This window comes from Pongo pygmaeus, chromosome X, assembly GCF_028885625.2.
Source record: "Pongo pygmaeus isolate AG05252 chromosome X, NHGRI_mPonPyg2-v2.0_pri, whole genome shotgun sequence".
Lineage (NCBI taxonomy): Eukaryota > Metazoa > Chordata > Mammalia > Primates > Hominidae > Pongo > Pongo pygmaeus.
This window is the reverse complement of record NC_072396.2, coordinates 24,693,343-24,711,501: the sequence shown is the minus strand read 5'-3', so window position 1 is coordinate 24,711,501 and position 18,159 is coordinate 24,693,343. Positions and strand designations below refer to the sequence as shown.

General features: G+C 38.9%; 1 protein-coding gene across 22 annotated transcripts in view; it reads right to left on the bottom strand.

Moving 5' to 3' along the window:
• ZFX (zinc finger protein X-linked) overlaps nucleotides 1–18,159 on the bottom strand; it is a 67,263-nt gene that overhangs the window by 42,660 nt on the left and 6,444 nt on the right. For 18 of the 22 annotated variants that reach the window (XM_054472653.2, XM_063659948.1, XM_054472661.2 and 15 more), the window contains one exon: nucleotides 14–99. In XM_054472653.2, the coding sequence (XP_054328628.1) occupies nucleotides 14–71 (58 nt within the window). In that variant the 5' untranslated portion in view covers nucleotides 72–99. Of the gene's footprint in view, nucleotides 1–13; nucleotides 100–11,755; nucleotides 11,881–18,159 lie in introns of all 22 variants that reach the window. The other 4 variants (XM_063659944.1, XM_063659943.1, XM_063659954.1 and 1 more) reach the window with 1 other exon arrangement.

The following is an 18,159-nucleotide window of genomic DNA, read 5'->3' as shown; positions in this document are numbered from 1 at the left end:
CAAGTAGTTATACCTGTTGCATCAAAAAATGAGTTTGGCTCTTGTTGTAATTCAAGCCCATCTTCATCCATGGCCTTTAATTCTCATCAGTCACAGCTCCTAAATCAGGGAAAAAAGTAAACCAAAGCCATTAGTTTTTTCATATCAGGTATTAAATGCCATCATGATAGTTTCATTTCTGAGACACTCAAATTGTGTGAAATACAAATGTGTATCAAAAACTTATCTATCTAAAGTAAAATAGAACTTACTTGATTTACAATGATAAATGGGCATCTATATGACAAAGCAGGGCAGACAAACAAGTCAACTTTGCCTGGACTTCTTTTTAAGTTGAAGCAATAAATGTATTGCTTAGGTCCATCAAGAGCACACATCTTGATGAATTCTGATACATATATAAACCTTTGTAATCACTACCCTGATCAAAATATAGAACGCTTTTAAGACCCCAGCACTCTTGTGTCCTCAGTCTGTAATACCCCATGTTCCCACAAGGGTAACCAGTTTTGTTAAGATTCAACTTAAAATACATTCTGTAGCTTATTGGGGGAAATTTTTGCACAATTTTCATATTCTCTATATTTAATTAGTCTACTAAATTCCAACCAGTAGATTACACAACGATAAAAATTCAAAGTGCATAACTGTAGTAAACAACCTTTGGGATTCTGCCTAACCTCTCTTAACTAACCCTCTCATCTAGAGAAGTAAATTCCCATAGTGTATTTATATTCTCCTGGCCACAGGTGATTGGCACTAGCTATAAAGCGGTAAACAATAAGTTCATCTTTAAGCACGATAAAATCAAAGTCCTATCCCTGAGAATCCAAAACCATGAGCAAGAATCAGTGTCTGTCTGTCTGTCTGTCTCTCTCTCTCTCTCTCTCTCTCTCTCTCTCTCTCTCTCTCTCTCTCTCTCTCTCTCTCTGTCCTGGTGGCTGGAACGTAAAAGCTGAGAAAAGTCATTTTGCAACTCTGGCTTAGACTAGTGAATAAAAAATAAAAAGAATCCTGTGAGTGCCTTGAGTCATAGAATAGAGTAAGCAGGGAGGGGAGACAGCTCTTTAGCTCCTGGTTCTAGACCTATCTGAGGTCCAGCTATATTCCTGCCTTGAATTCTTGTAAGACATTCCAATGGCCTTAATTCTCCCTTTTCTACTTAAGCCAAAAACTTCTGACAAAAAGAACTCTAACCAATAATTTTCACCTTTACCACTTTTTTTGCTGATTTTATAAGTACTACATGCTTATTAAAATTTCAAATAACAGAAACACAAGTCATTTTTCTAAAGCTAGGTGACATCATTCCTCTGTTCAAAAATGTTTAATGGCTTCTTGCTCCCTCTAAATAAAGTTCAAACACCTGTCATCTTCTAAGTTCTGGCCCCAAACTACCTTCCCATCATCATCTCCCCTAACTTTCCTTCAAGCACTTCCCTCTACCACTGTCAGCATGTACACAAACACACGGCCCCCACCCAAACAAAGTTCAGCCAAACAAAAATGCTCAACATCCCCATAAAACCCCACCTTCATATTTGATTCAGGGTTCCTTCTACCTGGAACACCTTTCCCCCATTATCTCTGCTTTGATCTTTCCCTCTAAATCTCCTTCCCCACAAAAAAAGAGAAAGCTGGAAATAATTTTTCCCTCTGAAATTTCCGCAGCACTCTATTCTTCTTATTGTACTGGTTTGTCATATTATGATTATTTATATATGTCTTATTTACAGATACTAAATTACATATACAGTCCTTAAAAAAATCCACTAACATGGAATAGTAATGGAAATATCCATTAAATGTTGAGAAAATTAACATTCATAAAAGGAATTCTCAACATATCAACTCTGAGATATATTCTACTCATTTTTAAGAAATAGCATGTTTCATGTTATTTATTCAAACTGTTTCAAATAAAAGTAAATGGGCTGGGCATGGTGGCTAACGCCTGTAATGCCAGCACCGTGGGAGGCCGAGGTGGGTAGATCACCTGAGGTCAGGCGTTTGAGACCAGCCTGGCCAACATGGCGAAACCCCTCCTCTACTAAAATACAAAAAAATTAGCAGGGTATGGTGGCGCATGCCTGTAATCCCAGCTACTCAGGAGGCTGAGGCAGGAGAATCGCTTGAACCTGGGAGGCGGAGGTTGCAATGAGCTGAGATCATGCCATTGCACTCCAGCCTGGGCCATAGAGCAAGACTCTGTCTCAAAAAAAAAAAAAATTTAAGAAAAATTAAAGCAAATGAAAAACAGAAAGTGTATGTGCTCTGAAAAAGTTATTACTGCTCTACTCCTGCAAAACCACCTCTGGCTATAGAATACCTTTTCCCCCTTTTAAAAATGATAAATGTAAATTAATCTTCTAAGCATCAGCCGGACATGGTGGCTCACACCTGTAATCCCAGCACTTTGGGAGGCCGAGACGGGTGGATCACCTGAGGTCAGGAGTTCGAGACCAGCCTGGCCAACATGGCGCAACCCCATTGCTACTAAAAATACAAAAATTAGCCGGGCGTGGTGGTGGGTCCCTGTAATCCCAGCTACTCAGGAGGTTGAGGCAGGGAGAACTACTTGAATCCGGGAGGTGGAGGTTGCAGTGAGCCGAGACTGCACCACTGCACTCCAGCCTGGGCGACAGAGCGAGACTGTCTCAAAAATAAAAAATAAAAATTCTAAGCATTATGAAACACTATGACATTAAAGCAAGCCAATTAAGAAGGCAATAAAGGGGATACATTAAGGTATTTAAGCCCCTCACTGCACAAATTTCCCTACATAAACCCAATCCCATCAGCTCTAAGGACTCTCAACCTGCAGAACAACTTTTCTTGGCATTCATCCTCCTTGGCATTTCTATTAGAGTTTAACAATCATCTCCCTAATTTGTGAAGTGCTCTCCTTCCTCTGTTGCTTTAAGTGACTTCTAGTTATCTTCCCCCTTCTTAACTGCTGGCTGCTCAGCCTCTCCTCACCCCTTACTGCGGCTCTGCCCAGGTGTGTGCTCAACCCTCTCCTCTTCTGCTTTCTCTTTATTCCCATGGTTTCAACTACTATTTCCACAACAATGATTCCTACAATCATCCTAACATGTCCAATAGACTGTTGAATATTCTCATCTGGATAAAACCCAGCCTTCTCCTGATATGACCACTATGGCCTTTTTCTTCTTCCCTGCTCACAGTCAGATTGCCAGATCTTGTCAATTCTCCTCAACTTCTCAAGAATCCATCTTTTTTTTTTTTTTTTTTAATTCCTAGTTAGCATTCCCACTCAGCTTCATATTTCCTGATCCCTGGGGGATGAAAATAGCCTCTGGACTGGCCTTGCTCCTTTCTGCCACTCCCACAACAAATGACTAGACACCCTAATATTACACGTAAGGGCTGGTGCCAAGTATTGAGGCATTTCTGCAATCTGTAGGCAGATTAACCCTCCTGAAGCACTGCTTTGATCATACCACTTCCCTGCTCTGAACACTTCAGCAGTTCCTCAATACTCAGAGGCTCTGCAGTACTAACCCAAGCTACCATTAACAGACTGATCTGCTTTCTTCCCATCCTTTTACATCATGTGCATTTCCTAATAGATATTCTGGCCTACAAGGGGGTGCCCGCTCATCTCATCTTAAGTGAGCAGTAATTATTCAACAAACTATTGTTTTGCCTGGTCATTTTCCCTTCTGTTTTGTCATTACAAAAATTCAAACATTCTAAACAGAAATGACTATACCTCAACTTTGTAACCCCTCTGGAGTTAGAATACTAATTCCCTTTGACAATCAGAATGAAACTGTGTTCTCAGAACAGAACCTACTCAGAGAAGTTCTCAGATGTGATAAAGGAAAGGTGGAAAAAGGTACGTGATAATGTAACTGGCGGTGTCCATGCCTCTGTAGTACAAACCAAGCCCAGAGATCAGTTGAACCTAAAGAATAATAAGCAGGATGGTTCAGAGAACCAAGAATCTCAGAATTTGGGTGAACAAGTACTAACATTTAGTCTTACTATCAAACGCCCTCAAGGTATTTCTGGGACTCTACTAACACCTCAAACTCAGTAAGACATTCCCTTCCCAGTTATGAGAATCATGATCCTGAAAACAATTCACAGTGGAAAAACATAGTTTTTGGTAACAGATTGTGAGGACAGAAACTAAAAAAAAAAAAAAAAAGAAAAGAAAAACATATAGTTTTAAGGGAAATAATGGGCTGGGAGAACCCAGGAAATTCACAAAAATGTCCTTCCGTTCTTTAAAATAAAGCAATATCATCCTAGAAGAAGGTAATTATAAATAAAATATATAATAAAGCAATAAAAGTTAACAGGTATAGCAATGGCATTTTATCTATCTTAAATTAGGGATCACAGATATAATTTATTTGTTTTATATCTTTTGATGCTTAGATACTTCTGTGATCTCCCTCTTGGGCAAGTTAACAGGATTCTTATTTATTCACTTTGCTTTCTGCATCTAATATGCATATAAAAATCACTTTTCTGCTTCTGGTCTCCCAAACCTCAATGCCTGTTAATTCTATGACTCAACTCTAATTCTTCTAAGTCACACTCAGAGAACTAAATTTTATTATACATGGTAGAAGGAATGCTTAAGCTGCAGGAAAAGCAAACAAAGGCAAATGTGTCTACAACAATTTGTCTTAGAGGGAAATCAGAACTGGTGAAAACTTATATTTAAGGCCTAATTAATATCTTCTCTCTTAAGCTGCATTTCTTTCCTAATTTTCCCCCCATGTTGTTCAATGTTAGCCATCATTTCTCCAGATCTCATTTTCAAATCTGGAGTCATATTTCACTTCTCTGACTCTATCAGCCCTTAAATTAAATTCATCTCAAAGCCAGTAACTCTTATATTTATCACTTCCTCTTTCTCACTACTACCACTCTAACAAGTTCTCTTCTCACATGCAGACCATGTGGGGGCCTTTCAATCAAACGATTGAGCCCTTCTTGAACTTAGGAAAGTTTCTTTTTGTTTCTATACTTTCCTCCATTTTCTCCGTTCATTCTTACTAGCATTTATTACAGGACGTAAAAAGGCTACTAAATCTAGCTTCTATATTGCTTTAACTTTTCTCTCATATTTTCTATCCTTGTCTTTCTACTACACCCTCAGAGAATCCCTGAATTCTTTCTTCTAAGCTAGCTAATTTGATCTCCACCCCATCTACTGAATTTTTCTTTAAAAGATCATATTTTAATTCCAATAGTTTCTTTTCCAGAGCAATCTTTTCTTTTTTGGGTGGACATGATATTTTCCCAAATCTCTCTGTGGATTTAAAGTTCATTCTGTACCCTATATAAACTGTCTCCTCTGGTGTTTCATTATTCAGTTAGTTGAATTTGGTGCCTCTCTTTTAAACTGCTGGTTTTCCTGAAAAGCATGGTTCTTCCTGGTTGTCTATTCCTATTTGTAGATAAGGGTCCAGACTAGAGTTATATTCTGACTGCTGGGGTGAACTTCTTCAGCCCAAGTGATAATTCCTGTTTGCCCAACAATAAACTGAAATTCAGATCACAGGAGTCCTATCTAGAATGAGTCCATAGGCGAGAAAGAAACCATGTAACCAGCCAGGTTCTCCTTTAATGGTGGAAGAGTATTCCATCTTCCAGGTGCTGGAGGTTCAATATCCTTCAGGATAGCCACAAGCTACCTAAACTACTGCCCCTATCTTTCTTGCTATACAGCACTCACTTTGGAATTTCCTATGGACAAACAAGCAATTCAGAGAGCTGAATTTTGGGCATTATCCCAGCAGGAAAACCATTACGGGCACTTACACTAATAGGTAAATGGCTTAGTTTTCCATGGCTTTAATTATCTGGCTGTACTCATGGCTTGTTCTATCTCCAAGTGCCTCCCTGCTTTTGATGTTGGTGGTACTGCAGGATGCCAATTCTTGGCTGGTCCTTTCTACTTTCTGCAAAAGGTCACATGTTCACTAAGCTCTCTTGGGTTTTGACATTAATTGATTTCCAATTGCTTTATTCAACCAAAAATTCATCATATTCTGATTCATACCACTGAGGTTTTCTTGTTTCTCTGGATTTGTTTTTATATTCTTTATGTGATTTTAGAAGGAAGAAAAAATAAGTGCGTGTGTTCTCTAGTCTATGTTGAATTTGAAGTCATTATGCATTTTTATGTGCCAAATAAAACAGCATGGAAATATGTAAATATAAAAAAAGCAAAAGAACCTATGAGACAGTAATAAAAAAAAATCAGTAGTGGAAGGTTACAACAACTCTATCAACACTTAACAGATCAACTAGTATAAAAGGAAAGAGAAAGTGTATATAATCAATATTAATCTAATAATTGTAATTCAAGTTCCATTCTCTAAGAAAAGAATATTTTATTTTCAAATAGTCCTGCCTACTCCACGTCAAGAAGAGGAAAAGAAAATATCTGCTGTTGTAAATAGAGCCCCATCCTTCCTCGCCCTGTCCCATTTGGAACTTTTGTAGGCTTTGCTCAAATATTCAAGGCCAAGTTTCTGTATTAGTTTTTCCATAAAACCACGCTGAGCCAATCAGTAATTTCAAGGTTTTGTTTGTTTAAAATCTAAGAGTCCAAACTTTCACAATCTATTAAAACTTGGCTGGAAAATGACAAACCTTCTTAAAGCCTATTTTCTCAAAGCTTCTATTCCTGCTCAAATTAAGAGTTGACACAATACTCTCTGAATTTTCTTGTACCAATGAGCTACGAACACTAGTTTTAAATGCTTTTGATTTTAAGGCTTAGCTTGATGTGAGGAAATGCACACATTCTAACTAGTTTTCAGATATTTAAAGCAGTACAGCCTCCTTAATAAAGTATTGCCACTTAATGCATTCAATAATTTAGCAATATCCATGTTCATTACATAACATTGTACCATATATCATAATGGAATGAGTAAAACAACTCAACTCTTTGGATCACTCTTTTATTTCACAGTGAAAAACTTTAAAATAGCTTATTAGTTTTTGCTGAAATTCTGAAAAGAAATTCTATTCACATGTTTCCTCTACTGAAGTATTCTACCTTTAGTTGCAGACTTAGTTCGAGCAGTGTGAGAAACACTTGATGTAATCAAAGGATAAGACAGTATTCTGACATGGTATCAAGTGGAGATTTAGACTACACTGTACATGGAATAAATGAAATAAAACCATCCTAGGGAAAATTTTTAAAAGGTTAATTTCTGTCAAATGCAGTACATGATGAAGAAAGGTTTAAGTATCAGAAACTGTTTTCTTACACATTTCCTTTTTCTTGCACCTGCTACCTTTCCCAAAATTGGGCATTTAGTTTATCTCTGAACTAGTCATTAACATAGTTGTTAACTTAGTAAGTTCTTTTCTTATCAAACCCCTTCTCAATGAGCAATATGTCTCCTTGTATTAGAAAATCTTTCTGGCCGGGCGTGGTGGCTCACGCCTATAATCCCAGCACTTTGGGAGGCCGAGGCTGGCAGATCACAAGGTCAGGAAATCGAGAACATCCTGGCCAAGATAGTGAAACCCTGTCTCTACTACAATACAAAAAATTAGCCAGGCGTGGTGGCACGTGCCTGTAGTCCCAGCTACTTAGGAGGCTGAGGCAGGGGAATTGCTTGAACGCAGGAGGCGAAGGTTGCAGTGAGCCAAATTCATGCCACTGCACTCCAGCCTGGCAATAGAGCGAGACTCCGTCTCAAAAAAAAAAGAAAGAAAGAAAATATTTTTCTGATACTGTATTAGGATTTGGGGTTTTTTTTAATTAGTGCAGTCTCGCTTTCATGTTACTTTATTCAAGCTAATTAAGTGCTTTCCTTCATTTTCTGGTAACTAGTTGTAAAAATCATGCCTTGCAGGTTTACAGTTTTTAAAACACTCTAAATATTTTTTTTTTTTTTTTTTTGAGACGGAGTCTCGCTCTATCGCCAGGCTGGAGTGCAGTGGCACGAATTTGGCTCACTGCAACCTTCGCCTCCTGAGTTCAAGCAATTCTCCCACCTCAGCCTCCCAAAAGTAGCTGGGATTTACAGGCATGCACCACCACGGCTGGCTAATTTTTTGTATTTTTTACTAGTAGAGACAGGGTTTCACCACGTTGGCCAGGCTGGTTTTGAACTCCTGACCTCAGGTGATCCACCCACCTCAGCCTCCCAAAGTGCTGGGATTACAGGTGTGAGACACCGCGCCCAGCCCTAAATATTCTTAAACTATGAATTTTCTTAACATAATTGTCTTGCCAACTCCCTTGTCACTGATCACCAACACTGTAATTTGACTCATACTGACCATACTATATCTCACCTACATGAATGCATACTTACTATTATTGCTTTTCCTGAATACATTACTTTCGGCCTATGAGGTTCTGTAAACTCAGTGTTAACACTTACAGTATTCTCTGTATACCTTAAGCACTGGCAAGAATATAACACTGGGCCTTTCAACAACTAGAACAAATATTTTAAATGGACAGTTCCAGAATTGTGGGATATTTTTACAATGATCTTTTGCTAATGCAATCAGCAATGTGTTTTGCACATGGAATTTAATAAATCCTTTAATCATTAAAAAAATAATAAAAGAAAAGAACAAGCTGGGCAATGCAGGGGCAGGTTCGAAATACGCCTGCTTCTCACAAGACCAACAACAGGTATGCTCCAGGTTGAGTATCAGCAACCATTAATTTCATGACCACTCTCTGGAGCAAAGCTAGGGAGCCAGCTAATTTTTACCCCAAAAAAATCTCCAAACCAGGCTTTTTCCAGGGGGTTGGGAAGACAATAAAATACAAGATAATAATCTAAAAGAGGGGAAGAAACTGGGAGAAAGCACAAACATATATAATTTGAGATAAGAAAAAAAAAACACCACAGATACAGAAAAAAAGAAAACTTGTATGAAAATGGTCTAGAATTCTACACTAGCACATTGACGGAAAATGTAAATTACCAGCATTAACTCAATAAAAGAAAACCCGATCGTCATGAATTTTTTTTTTTTTTTTTTAAAGAGGGGGCCTGGGCACAGTGGCTCACACCTGTAATCCCAGCACTTTGGGAAGCCAAGGCAGGAGATCACTTGCAGCAAGGAGTTCAAGACCAACCTGGACAAACTAGCTAGACTCCATCTTGACAAAATAATTTTAAAAATTAGCTAGGCGGCCGGGCATGGTGACTAATGCCTGTAATCCCAGCACTTTGGAAGGCTGAGGTGGGTGGATCACCTGAGGTCAGCAGTTCGAGACCAGCCTGGCCAACATGGTGAAACCCCATCTCTACTAAAAATACAAAAATTAGCTGGGCGTGGTTGCTCGCGCCTGTAGTCCCAGCTACTCGGGAGGCTGAGGCACGAGAATCACTTGAACCCAGGAGGCAGAGGTTGCAGTGAGCTGAGATAATGCCACTGCACTCCAGCCTGGGCAAAGAGTGAGACTCAGTCTCAAAAAAATTAGCTAGCCATGGTGGCGCATGTCTGTAGTCCTAGCTACTTGGGACACTGAGGTGGGAGGATCACCTGAGCCCAAGAGTTCAACGCTAGAGTGAGCTATGATTGTCCCACTCCACTCCAGTCAGGGCAACAGGGTGAGACCCCGTATCTTTTAAAAACGAAAAGAAAGAGAAAAGTTGTCTAATGTTACCCCTTTCAAAAAGCTCCAGTCTTTCCCCAAAGTTTTGTGTGTGTGTGTGTGTGTGTGTGTGTGTGTTTTTAATAGAGACGAAGTCTCACTATGTTGCCCAGGCTGGTCTCGAACTTCTGAGCTCAAGTGATCCTCACACCTCAGCCTCCTGAAGTGCTAGGATTACAGGCACGAGCCCCATATCCAGCCTTTTGGCAAAACTATCTGAATTGAGGAAGAAAGCTTTCTCAACTCCTTTTACAAAATTAATTTACCATTTAAAACAAAATCTAGGCTGGACACGGTGGCTCACACCTGTAATCCCAGCACTTTGGGAGGCCAAGGCGGGAGGATCACCTGAGGTCAGGAGTTCGAGAGCAGCATGACTAATATGGTGAAACCCCATCTCTACTAAAAATACAAAAATTAGCCGGGCATAGTGACAGGTGCCTGTAATCCCAACTACTCAGGCGGCTGATGCAGGAGAATCACTTGAACCCAAGAGGCGGAGGTTGCAGTGAGCCGAGATCACGCCATTGCACTCCAGCCTGGGCGACAGAGTGAGACTCTGTATCAAAAAAAAAAAAAAAAACTAACAAAAATAATTTAACCAAATTACAAACTTGGTTAATTATGAATCCCAAGACAAGTATCCGCAAATGTGATCCATCATGGAAAAAAAAAAAAAAAAGCACATCAATGTACATATATGTACACACACACACGCGCACACACACACACACACACACACAGACCTTGGCACAGTATGGGTACTCTAGAATTCAAGGATGTAGCCAAATAATGGCCCAAATTAATAGGTCAAAAAAAAAACCACCTGATATTCTCAACAGACGCTGAAAAGTTGAAACTGAACGCCTACTTGATTTAAAGCAAACTTTTGAGTCAAATTGGGATAGATATTTTAAGTTAAAAAATTAAATAAATAGGATACACGCTAAAACATGGATGACCTTGAAAACAATATGCTAAGTGAAAGGAGCCAGACACGAAAGACCACGTTATAGGATTCCATTTACATGAAACGTCAAGAACAAGCAAATCCACACAGACAAAAGGTAGATTAGTGGTTGCTAGGAGATGAAGGAAGCGGGGAGAGGAGAGTGATCACCAATAGGTATAGGGTTTCTTTTTGGGGTGACAAAAATGTTCTAATTAGTGATAACAGTTACAGAACTCTGAATCTACTAAAAAACCACTGAAATGTACATTTTAAAGCATAGATTTAATATAGCTTTATCTCAATAAAGCTGTTTAAAAAATACTCAAGTATATGCAATCTTAAACCAGTTCACGTCAGAACATGTGTTTTGGGATATGAGAATGATGTCAGTTACCACTTTATAACAAAAAGACATCTATTAAACCTAAGGTAAAACATTAGAAGTATTCTCTCTAAAGTCAAAATTAAGAATGACCATTAATATTATTATTATAGGATTGTGTGACAAATGCCAGCCAGTGCAATTAGGTTAAGATGATGAAATACAAGATATAATTATTACTTGAAGAAAATTAAACTTATTTGCATATGCTATATCTAGGAAATACAAGAGAATCAACTGAAAAACTATTATCAGTATGAATTCATAAGGTGTGCTGGTACAAAATTAATATACTTGAAGACAAAAGCTTTCTCATGTAAATACCTAAGAATGAAAAAATCCCACCGATAAGAGTAATTAAAAACTCTACTGGGTGGGATTTTTTTTTTTTTTTTTTTTGAGACAGAGTTTCACTCTTGTTGCCCAGGCTGGAGTGCAATGGCACCATCTCAGCTCACCGCAACCTCCACCTCCCAGGTTCAAGCGATTCTCTTGCCTCAGCCTTCCAAGTAGCTGGGACTACAGGCATGTGCCACCACGCCCAGCTAGGAATTTCTTTTTTTTTTTTTTTTTTTTTTTCCTTTTTAGACAATAGAGAAAGCAATCTTGCTCTTAAATATGTTACATTAGGGCCAGGTGCAATGGCTCACACCTGTAATCCCAGCACTTTGGGAGGCCGAGGCAGGTAGATCACTTGAGGTCAGGAGTTCGAGACCAGGCTGGCCAACATGGTGAAACCCCGTCTCTATTAAAAATACAAAAGCTAGCCAGGCATGGTGGCGCACACCTGTAATCCCAGCTACTCGGGAGGCTGAGGAAGAAGAATCACTTGAACACAGAAGGCAGAGGTTGCAGTGAGCCGAATTTGCACCACTGCACTGCATTCCAGCCTGGACGACAGAGGAAGACTGTCTTTAAAAAAAAAAAAAAAAAAAGAATATGTTAGATTAGTAGTATCACTTCTCCCTTAATTAACCTCTACATTCAATCAAAATCCCAATACACCTTTCTTTAAATCAACTGACCTTGTATGTGTAGGTCAACTTTTGGACTCTATCCTGTGCCACTGGTCAATCTGGCTTTGCGCCCACTAATTTAATCACTACAGCTTTATAATAAGTGTTGATATATGTTAGCATTAAGTCTTCCAACTTTTTCTCAAGATTGCCTTTGCCATTCTTGGCCCTGTGCCTTTCCATATAAATTTGAGAACTAGCCTATCCAAAAGAAAAAAAATCAGCAGTGACAGCAGCAATAGCCCTATTGAGATATTTATTGCAATTGCACTGAATTTCTGTATGTATCAATTTAGAGAGAACTGACATCTTTACAATACTGACACTTCCAATCCAATGAACATGGTTATCTCTTTCCATTAATTTAGGTCTTTCTCATTTCTCTTAGTAAGGTTTTTACTGAAGGCCTTGGTATGCTTTGTTGGATTTATTTCAAGGTATCAGATGTTTTTTGACCTTATTATAAATTGTATTAGTTTTCAAATTTGATTTTCAAATTGTTTGCTGCTGGTATAGAGAAACAGAGTTGATTTTTGCATCTCAATGTTCCCCAAGTATAATACAATAAAATTAGAAATAAATATCACAGAGATAACAGTAATACAAAAAGAAAATCCTGTAAATACAAAGTTCTAAATAATTTTAATGGGCAACAGGAAAATTATGGAGATCACAATATATTTAGAACTAAATAATAAAAACCAATTCATGTCAAAAATCATAGTATCCAGAGATAGGGAGAGTCTGGTTAACAGATACAAATTATAGCTAAATAGGGGGAATAAGTTCTAGTGTTCTATAGCACTGTAGGGTGATTACAGTTAAAAATAATTCATCATGTATTTTCAAATATCTAGAAGAAAGGATTTTGAATGTTCCCAACACAGAGAAATGATAAATGCTGGTGTGACAGATATGCTAATTACCCTGATTTGACCATTACACATTGTATACATGTACATAATCGCTCTACCCCATAAATACGTATATTTCGGCTGGGCTCAGTGGCTCACGCCTGTAATCCCAGCACTTTGTGAGGCCGAGGCAGGTGGATCACCTGAGGTCAGGAGTTTGAAACCAGCCTGGCTAACATGGTGAAACCCCATCTCTACTAAAAATACAAAAATTAGCCGGGCATGCTGGTGCACGTCTGTAATCCCAGCGACTCAGGGGGCTGAGGCAAGAGAATCGCTTGAACCCGGGAGGCAGAGGTTACAGTGAGCCGGAGAGTGCACCACTGCACTCCACCCTGGGTAACAGAGCAAGACCCGCCCTCAAAAAAAAAAAAAAAAAAAAATGCATTTCAATTTTTTTAAATAGCATCCAATAGTCTAGAGAAAATTTTATAGTTTTTAGTGTATATATTATAGAAATAGATTAAATATGAATGAGCTAAGCCTCTAACTTACATTGTTAAATGTCAGAATGAATGCAAATAAAGCAGAAGGAAAATATTAACCACAGGAGTAGAAATAGAAAGGATCAATAAAAATAACTATGTTAAAAGTCTAATAATAAAGGCAGTTATTGGCAATACTGATCAGAAAAAAAGGAACAAACTAACAAAATTAGGTTTTTAAAAGTCATCAGAGAAATCTGTATTTTATAATAATGCATTTGAAATTTAATATTTTTCTAGAAAATTGTTCATTTTGTATAAATGACCAAAAAAACTCAAGAACAGCTAAAAAAAAAAAAAAAAAAAAAAAAAGACTTATCATCATGAAAGAAACAATTAACAAATCAGAAACCACAAATTTACACTCAAAAGACGCCAAGCACAGATAATCTCACAGATGGGTTCTTACTTTTAAGAAACAGATAGTCTCGCTCGGACACAGTGGCTCACGTCTGTAATCCCAGCACTTTGGGAGGTCAAGGTAGGCCCATCACCTGAGGTCAGGAGTTCGAGACCAGACCTGAGGCCTGGCCAACATGATGAAACCCATCTCTACTAAAAACTACAAAAATTAGCCAGGCATGGTGGCGGGCACCTGTAATCCTAGCTACTCAGGAGGCTGAGGCAGGAGAATTACTTGAACCAGGGAGGCGGAGATTGCAGTGAGCCAAGATCGTGCCACTGCACTCCAGCCTGGGCGACAGAGAGAGATTCTGTCTCCAAAAAAAGAAAAGAAACAGATTGTCTCTATTAAACAGCAACCGTTAAAAAAAAAAAAAAAAAGAAAAAAATACTCCCCAATTTATCTTATGAGGTTAATACAACTTTGTTATCCAAACAAGATTACATAAAAAAGGAAAAGTACATGGCAATAACAAAGATATGCAAATATCCAGGAATCCAAAAATAGTTTAAAATAGAAAATGTAGGACCCACGCTGTAGCTCACGCCTATAATCCCAGCTCTTTTGGAGGCCCAGGCAGCACAACTGCTTGAGACCAGGAGGTCAAGACTAGCCTGTGCAACAAGGCAAGACCGTCTCTACAAAAAAATTTAAAAAATCAGGCCAGCATGGTGGCACATGCCTATGGTCCCAGCTACTTGGGAGGCTGAGGTGGGAGGATGGCTTGAGCCCAGAAGGTCAAGACTGCAGTGAGCCGTGCACTCCCACCTAGGCGACAGAGCAAGACCCCATCTCAAAATGAAAAATAAAAAAAACTAAAAATAAAATAGAAGATTAATGGACTTCATTACGCCAATAGATGTAGCAAAAGTATTAGCAAAATTAAACTCCTGCTCACAGTAGAAACTCTAAAATGATAAGTAAAAGAGAACTGCAACTAAAAAATATCATCCAGCCTGACCAGGATGGTAAAACCCCATCTCTACTAAAAATACAAAAAAAAAAAAAAAAATAGCCAGGCATGGTGGCACATGCCTGTAGTCCCAGCTACCTGGGAGGCTGAGGCAGGAGAATGGCTTGAACCCAAGAGGCGGAGGTTGCAGTGAGCCGAGATCGCACCATTGCAATCCAGCTTGGGCGACAGAGCAAGACCCCGGCTCAAAAAAAAAAAATAAATAAAAATATCATCAGCACCCCCTCTCAAAAAAGCCCACTACAATATCATATTTAATGATAAAACATTACAAGCACTCCATTAAAGTAACTAGAGAAGGATGCCCATTATCAATGCTTCTACTGAACACTTCAATAGAGGAATTAGTCAATGCAGTAAAACCAGAACAAGAAATAGGAGGCAAGAAGGAATGGAAAAGAAGAAATAAAACTGTATTATTCACAGACATGAAAACTACTTAGAAAATACAAAAGAATTATGAACTGTGTTTTTCTGTTTGTTTTTGGTTTTTTTGTTTGTTTTTTTGAGACGAAGTCCACCAGTCTCGGCCTCCCAAAGTGCTGGGATTACAGGCGTGAACCACTACACCCGGCCATGAACTGTTATTACTACTACATTTCACTGACTCCCAAGATACCAATTGTAAGCTGTACCCTTATTTTACACGACTAAGAAAAAAACATTGCCAATTAAACTGATACAGTATTTTCTTATTATCTAGAATTTTCATTCTAGATTTATCAAGACAATTCAGACTTATTTAGACAGACTTTTATCGTATCTTGTGTATACAGAAGCAAAACAAATTGGCCGGGCATGGTGGTTCATGCCTGTAATCCTAACACTTTGGGAGGCCGAGGCGAGCGGATTGCCTGGGTTCAGGAGTTCGAGAACAGCCTGGGAAACACAGTGAAACCCTGTCTTGACTAAAATACAAAAAATTAGCTGGGCGTGGCAGCGTGCACCTGTAGTCCTAGCTACTCGGGAGGCTGAGGCAGGACAATTGCTTTAACGCGGGAGGTGGAGGTTGCAGTGAGCTGAGATCGTGCCACTGCACTCCACCCTGGGCGACAGAAAAAAAAGAAGCAAAATAAATTGGTAAGGTATTCCTACAACTTCACATTCAAGGTCCTACTATGGATTGCTCTTCCACTCAAAACTGTTCAACTGTTGCTAACAATATTGTGCTCTGCCAATAAGAGTGTTGGTGATGCAGCACTTCTTAAAATGATCCATTATTATTTATGGGATTTTCTTTCAAGTCAGACACCCACTTCGCAATTTCTTCCGCCTCCAGTTTTATTGTTTGGCATGAAATAACAATACACCAATGCATATACTCATTTAAAGTGATGACAAAATGAAGAGCCCTGACCAAGTTTGTGCATGTGCAGGCAATGATAACTACATCATGACTGCTGCCTAGACAACAGTGATTATAGGACACCATCAAAGATCTATTTTGATTTCAGATTATGTGAAGATGTAGGGGGGAAAAGTGTACCTCAGAATCTACGAAATATGATGAGAGTTCAGCAATGTTACGTGATCAATACATATAAGTCAACAGTGATCCTTATACATCAGCAATAACAGAAATTATAACTAAAAGAAAATCCTATTCACAATGACAACAAAAATTACACAGGTATCTAACAAAAATATCTAACAAAAGTTGTGCAAGAGCTTTATGAAAAGTAGTAGCACATACCCAGAATTCAAATCCCAGCTCTATTAGCATTTATCTACATGAATCTATGTATTTATTCTATAAATTTGAGGCAAATATAAAAATCCAACAGTTTTCACAGAAATTGACAAACTAACCCCAAAATAAGCAAAGAGAGGAAAACAGCTAAAATAATCCTGAAGGAAAAGAATATATACTAAGTTTTAATTATAAAGCTATTATTAAGGCCGGGCGTGGTGGCTCACGCCTGTAATCCCAGCACTTTGGGAGGCCGAGGTGGGCGGATCACGAGGTCAGGAGATCGAGACCATCCTGGCTAACACGAGGAAACCCCGTCTCTACTAAAAATACAAAAAATCAGCCGGGCGTGGTTGCGGGCGCCTGCAGTCCCAGCTACTCAGGAGGCTGAGGCAGGAGAATGGCGTGAGCCCAGGAGGTGGAGCTTGCAGTGAGCTGAGATCGTGCCACTGCACTCCAGCCTGGGCAACAGAGCAAAACTCCATCTCAAAAAAAAAAAAAAAAAAGGCTATTACTAAATTAGAATAGTATAGATACAGAGATAGGCAAACAGACCAATGAAACCAAAAGAGAGAAACTAAAAACACATACATATGTGGGAATACGATATACCTCAGGAGGTGCATTATAAATCAGTGGGGAGAAACGCTGATTTGATAAAACCACACGAAAAAGATATTAAGATTCCCACGTCACATAATATAGAAAAAACTCCAGTGATTTAATGACCTAAACATGAAAAAGCACAGTATCATTACAACCTTGGGGTAAGGGAAGAATGTATTGAAGACATAAGAAAACACAAGCCATAAATGAAAAAAATTGAGAACTGGCTACCTTCATATTAAGAAGTCCTACATAAAAAACTTTCCACAAACAGAGCTAAAAGCCAAGCCACAGACCAAGAAAAGATATTTTCAATGTATATAATCACAAATTAGTATCCAGAATATAAAACCCATAAACCAGCCAGCCACAATGGCTCACACCTGTAATCCCAGCACTTTCAGAGGCCAAGGAGGGCCGATCACTTGAGGTCAGGAGTTCGAGACAAGCCTGGCCAACATGGTGAAACCCCGTCTCTACCGAAAGCACAAAAATTAACCGGGCGTGGTGGCAGGTGTCTGTTATCCCAGCTACTCAGGAGGCTGAGGCAGGACAATTGCTTGAACCTGGGAGGCAGAGGCTACAGTGAGCCCAGACCACATGCCACTGCACTCCAGCCAGGGCAACAGAGCGAGACTCCATCTCAAATAAATAAATAAAACCCATATACCAATGAGGAGGAGGCAACAATCCAACAGAAAAATGAACCAAAGGTATGCACAAGCAATTCACAGAAAACTCTGATGGCCAATAAATATATGAGGAAAAAAGGTCAACCTCACTAGTAATCTTAGAAATGCAAAATGAAAATAGCAAGCAGATGCCATTTATACCCAACAGATTGGGAAAAAAATGCAAAATCTAATCCTTTGGCAGTGATTTGGAGAAACGGGATCAAACACAGCTGGAGTGTCAAACAGAAGACAATTTGCCATTTTGGCAATTCCCAGTAAAGTTGACAATGCACAGACTTCTTAAATGAAGCAATTCTACTTCTACTGTATGTATATAATCCCAAGAAAGACAAACCATGTATAAGGATGTTCATAGCAGTAGCGTTTGAAATTCAGAAACTGCAAACAGCCTATCCGTCCCTCCAAGAAG